This window comes from Danio rerio, chromosome 23 (genome assembly GCF_052040795.2).
Source record: "Danio rerio strain M-AB ecotype USA chromosome 23, GRCz13ab, whole genome shotgun sequence".
Lineage (NCBI taxonomy): Eukaryota > Metazoa > Chordata > Actinopteri > Cypriniformes > Danionidae > Danio > Danio rerio.
This window is the reverse complement of record NC_141043.1, coordinates 9,321,501-9,327,500: the sequence shown is the minus strand read 5'-3', so window position 1 is coordinate 9,327,500 and position 6,000 is coordinate 9,321,501. Positions and strand designations below refer to the sequence as shown.

Genomic DNA, 6,000 nt, shown 5'->3' with positions numbered 1-6,000 from the left:
CCGGTAAGTTTAATGCCAATAATAATTAAAAAAAACTGTGTGAAAGCACTGTTTTATACGTATAACCATGACTGCACATCTGCAGCGCCATCACCCATCACTGTCTGAAGGCAGGATAGCAGAGAAGGTAATAAAGTTCTCCAAATAGCAACAATCCCTATCTGAATCTTTCAAGCAAACATACTCCACTGGTTCTGAGAGACACATAAAATAACAAAGGCAGTACAGCAGTGCTAAAGATTTGTGTTACAGACTACAGTCTTGCATTTTTTCAGCACCGAGACAATTAAGATGGTTTATTTATGTTTACTGAAGTACAAATATGTTTATTTGAAATGGCCAATTTATCTTTATTAACTTCACATGTATGTTTATTTTCAGAGTGTAGGATTTTATGTGTTCCCCAGTTTGTACATGGCCTACCAGCAGCTGTGAGATTTCAGTGTTCATTTTTTATACAATACACTAGGAACTGCTGTACTTTTCTTGGCTTTTAAGTAAAACAAAATGAGTATTGCAATAAATCGTTTTTATTTTTTTTTTCCTTAACCTCTTACTGTTCCTATTACCTGTAGAAAAAAAAATCATGTCAAGCATTGTTCAATGTATGAACCATGGGCTAACTGTATTGTTGCATCCCCAAATATATATATATATATATATATATATATATATATATATATATATATATATATATATATATATATATATATATATATATATATATATATATATATATATATATATATATATATATATATATATATATATTAAACAAAGTGTTTCAAAGCAATCGCACTCTATTTCATACATCATGTATTGTCATAAATTTTTTTTATTTTGTTAATTGTTTCTTTGATAAATGAAGCCTTTTGAGTTAAAAGAAAAAAATATTATTCAGCAAATATACAGTATTTGCATGAATTTTTTAATCCGTTTCTCTGAATTCATACAGATTTGCTCAGACCTGTTGAATAAAGAGTATTTATGGCAAGTGTAGTATAAGTATTTGTAATTAAATTACCTAATTTGAAAAGTAATTCCCTATTTTTCTTTTTCAGAGGAAAGGTATTTTAATGTAATTACAGTAACTAGTTTAACAGTAACTTTGTAAATAGTTACACCCAACACTGTGCTGGAGGACTTGTGTTGTTCAGCCATTCATCCATTTTTGCTTTTGAACTCTATCATCTGCCCCATCTATCCAGCAATCCATACACAGTAATACTGTACATTTATCCCATCTATCCATCCTTCACTTATTACCCACTCCATCCATCCATCCATCCATCCCTTATTACTATTTCATCCATCCATCCATCCATCCATCCATCCATCCATCCATCCATCCATCCATCCATCCATCCATCCATGCATCCCTTATTACTCTTTCATCCATCCATCCATCCATCCATCCATCCATCCATCCATCCATCCATCCATCCATCCATCCATCATTTACTTATTACTCACTCAATCTATTATCCATCACTTATTACTCCATCCATCCAACCAACCACTCACCCATCCACTCATCTATTTATCTATCACTTATTATTCCATCTTTTTATCCATCCACTCATCCATACATAAATCACTTATTAGTCCATACATTAATCACTGTTTACCCCTGCATCCATCCATTCATCCATCCATTCATCCATCCATCCATCCATCCATCCATCCATCCTAATATCTATCCATCCATCCATCCACCCACCCATCCATCTTTTACTTATTATACACTCTGTCCATCCATCCATCACTTATTACTCCATATAACCATTCATCCATCCATCCATCCATTATTAATCTTTCATCCATCCATCCATCCATCCATTACTCCATCCATACAACCAACCAACCATTCATCCATCCATTCATCTTTTCATCCATCACTTATTATTCCATCCATTTATACATCCACTCAGCTATCCATCCATCCATACATCCATCCATCCATCTATTCATTACTTATTACACCCGCATCCATCCACTCATCCATCCATCTATCAATTAATCAATCCACTCATCCATCCACCTATCAATTAATCAATCCACTCATCCATCCACCTATCTATCCATCTATTTATCTACCTATCCATCCATCTATCCATCCATCTGCTTATCCAGTAATCACTGTTTACCCCTGCATCCATCTATCCATACATCCATCTTTTACTTATTATACACTCTGTCCATCCATCCATCCATCCATCCATCACTTATTACTCCATCCATCCAACCATATATACATCCATCCATCCATCCATCCTTTACTTATTACCCACTCCATCCATCATCCATAACTTATTACTCCATCAATCCAACCAACCATTTATTCATCCACTAATCTATTCATCCATCACTTATTATTCCAATCATCCATCCATCCATCCATCCATCCATCCATCCATCCATCTATCCATCCATCCATCCATCCATCCTTCCATCCATCCATCCATCTATTCATTACTTATTACACCCGCATCCATCCATCCATTCATCCATCCCTTATTATCCTTTCATCTATCCATTACCTATTACACCTGAAACCATCCATCTATTTATCCATCCATCCTTTATTACTCTTTTGTCCATCCATCCATCCATCCATCCATCCATCCATCCATCCATCCATCCATCCGTCCGTCCATCCATCCATCCATCCATCCACCCTTCCTTTACTTATTACCCACTCCATCCATCATCCATCATTTATTACTCCATCTATCCAACCAACCATTCATCCATCACTTATTAGTCCATCCATCTATCCATCCATCCATCCATCCGCATCCATCACTTATTACATCATCAATCCATCCATCCATCAATCCATCCATCCATCATTTATTACTCCATCAATCCAGCCATCCATTCATATACCCACCCACCCTTGCTCCCATGCATCCATCCATCCATCCTTCCATCCATCCATCCTTCCATCCATCCATCCATCCATCCATCCATCCATCCATCCATCCATCCATCCATCCATCCATCCATCACTTATTACTCCATCAATCTAGCCATCCATCCATATACCCACCCACCCTTGCACTCATCCATCCATCCATCCACCCACCCATTCTTCCATCCATCCATCCATCCATCCATCCATCCATCATCTTTGTTATGCCTTTTAACCCCTCCATGCATGCACATGCATTGCTAATTAATAGAGCCCACCATTCATCCATATTACTAATCTGTTCACTTTTTCATCCACCTGCAATCATTCACTTATTAATCCATCCTCATCCGCATTCATTCGCTCAGTCATTCATCTGAACAGCTCGTTGTCCTCACCCTGTTCTCTACGGCCAGTATGATGAGGTTGCAGTAGGCATCAGGGCATGGCATTGGCTCCAGGGGATTATGGTTCCTCCTCTCCCAGCTACCATAGGACTTCCCCCTTTCCCAACTCCCTGTGCAAGCCTGCCTGCGTTCCCAGCTGCCACCCGGCGTGTGTTTTCGTTCCCAGCTTCCTCCAGGTTTCCCTCCAGGCCCGTGCCTCTTCTCCCAGCTTCCTCCAACCACACCTACACCTCCCCGTCGCTCCCAGCTGCCCCCTACAGGCCTCCGGTCCCAGCTCCCACTCACGGGCCTTTTCTCCCAGCTACCTCCGCATGGCTTCCGGGTCTGTCTACTCTCCCAGCTCCCGCTCACACGCTTCCGTTCCAGGCTGCCCCCATCACCACCAGCGACACCCCCAGGTCCAGCTCCTCCACCCACACTACCCTGTTTGGGTTCATGCCGGGTTGAGAGTTTCCAGTCTACACCACAGATGGTATGGCGGCGCTCCATGGTGCCTCCTGCTGGCCTGGGGTCAGTGTTGCTTATAGTTTGCCTGCGGCTCTCCAGACCAGTCGGCCTGTTCTCTAGACTGTCACCAGCTAGTACAGTGTCCACATTCAGACCTGTGAAGACAAATGCATATTTAAAGATCTACTTTTCCTTCTTTTGCTATAAAACTAAAGATTTTATTTTTATTTATATTTATGTAGACTTTAGCAGTGTGCGAATTATACATTGACGCTTGGGGGTCATCTTTTTCAGTAATGTTAATGCTAATGTTTACATGCTTACATGCAATGTAGTACATGCTTCAGTGCATCAAATGTCAAATCATTTATTAATAATTTTATATTATTAAAGTTTTTAGTGTTTTGTAGGATAGGCTAGTGTATTCTGACCTGATTAGCTATTTTCGGCTTACTTTAGGTCAAACTGTACAAACTTTTGACTTTACTTTTTAGGCTTTCTGTAGAAACAAACGCCTATATGAGAAATCAGTCTTGTGAACTCTGAATCTGGCGGTTTCAGACTGTTGAATGAATTTTTTTTTTCATAGACTGATTGGTGTGATTATGCATTCACAATAGTATGAACCGTTACAGAGGTGTTTAAATGGATATCTATTACTTTAACTTTTTTAACATTATTATTTAAAATACAGATCAGAGTGAACTTATTCTCTGATTCAAAGGGACCTCCATTCATCTTGTTTTGACATCCTTTAGGGGGGATCAAGCCATAATTAGGGGGGTCAATCCCACCCAAACCCTGTAAGTCTGATGTTTGAGAAAATATGAAGGGTAACCAAATATCAATTCTTTCACAGTTTTTGTACATTTTTTCACAGTTTTTTGTATATCAACTTTAGTTGATGTGTAATGTAGTTGTGTGAACAAAAACAGAATATAATCTCAGAATATAATCTCAGAATATAATACGCCCAAAGTTCATTGCAAAGGAGACACTGGATTTTACAAAGTTATCTTAGCAAAGCCTACAGGAAACAAATTTGGGGGCTACAAAAAAAAAACATCCAGCCTAATGAGATCGTAAACACTTCAGGTTACGCGCATTCACCACACGCATACACCCTGTGCAGCAACGGAGCATGGCAAGATGCACTTTAATGTTATAGCAGAGAACGCTAAAACGCCGCCAAACTCTTTTGCCACAGAACTTCTTCTGTTTCTGGGCTTTCAAAGGAAAGGACACAAAGAGAGAAGTGCTCACAATTTAATTTTAATTATGTTCAAGACAGTTATAAAAATATATAGCTAGCATTTGACAAATGAGAATTTCCAGAATCACTCCCAGTTTAGTGCTGGATTCGGTTAAAAACTTTTTTAATCGACGGAGCTGTGGATTGTGAGTCACAACCTGTAAGTGTTTTTATTTGTTAAAATTAAATAATTACATGCACAGTTTCTAGCATTAACGGTATGGTGTAGCAAGGACGTAAACAAGGATGTAAACAACCGAAAATGCTGTTTGTCACCGTTAACAATTTAGCTACCAATTTATATTTATCAGTCAAACTGCTGTAAACACCCACAATCTTCAGCAGCACGTGCAGTGTCTCTCTATGCGTGTCTCTTTATGCAGATGTTTTCCATGCATTCTACATCTCAAATACAAACTCGCAACCCTTTATTAATTCGGGGTCGCCACAGCGGAATTAACCGCCAACGTATCCAGCATGTTTTCATGCAGCGGATGCCCTTCCAGCCGAAACCCATCTCTGGGAAACATCCACACACACACTCATTCACAGTCATACACTACGGACAATTTAGCCTACCCAGTTCACCTGTACTGCATGTCTTTGGACAGTGGGGGAAACCAGAGCACCCGGAGGAAACCCATGCGAATGCAGGGGGAAACATGCAAACTCCACACAGAATCGCCAACTGACCCAGCCGAGGCTCGAACCAGCGACCTTCTTGCTGTGAGGCGACAGCACTACCTACTGTGCCACTGCATCGCCGCTGTTTATTTTATATATGATTATAAATAATACATTTTTTTCTTCATGACTTGTTGGACTTCTTGAATTTTTTTTAATAAATAGGGGTGTCACATCAATTCATGGGCTTCACAGGGGCTTCGGTCACATGATCTTAAATAAGGACCTTCAGTTGATATTTTAGAGGAATTGCCCGATTTAAAATTAGCTCATATTGTCACACTGAAAGACATGTC

At 39.5% G+C, this 6,000-nt stretch overlaps 1 protein-coding gene across 5 annotated transcripts in view; it reads right to left on the bottom strand.

Annotated features, from left to right (window-relative positions):
* The window catches only part of ccm2l (CCM2 like scaffold protein), a 46,498-nt gene that overhangs the window by 20,094 nt on the left and 20,404 nt on the right, over positions 1–6,000 (bottom strand). For all 5 annotated transcript variants that reach the window (XR_015523203.1, XM_087306589.1, XM_087306587.1 and 2 more), the window contains one exon: positions 3,313–3,923. Coding sequence is in view for 4 of the 5 variants with exons in the window: in XM_087306587.1 (XP_087162713.1) it covers positions 3,313–3,923 (611 nt within the window). In the remaining variant the exon portion in view is untranslated. The remainder of the gene's footprint in view (positions 1–3,312; positions 3,924–6,000) is intronic.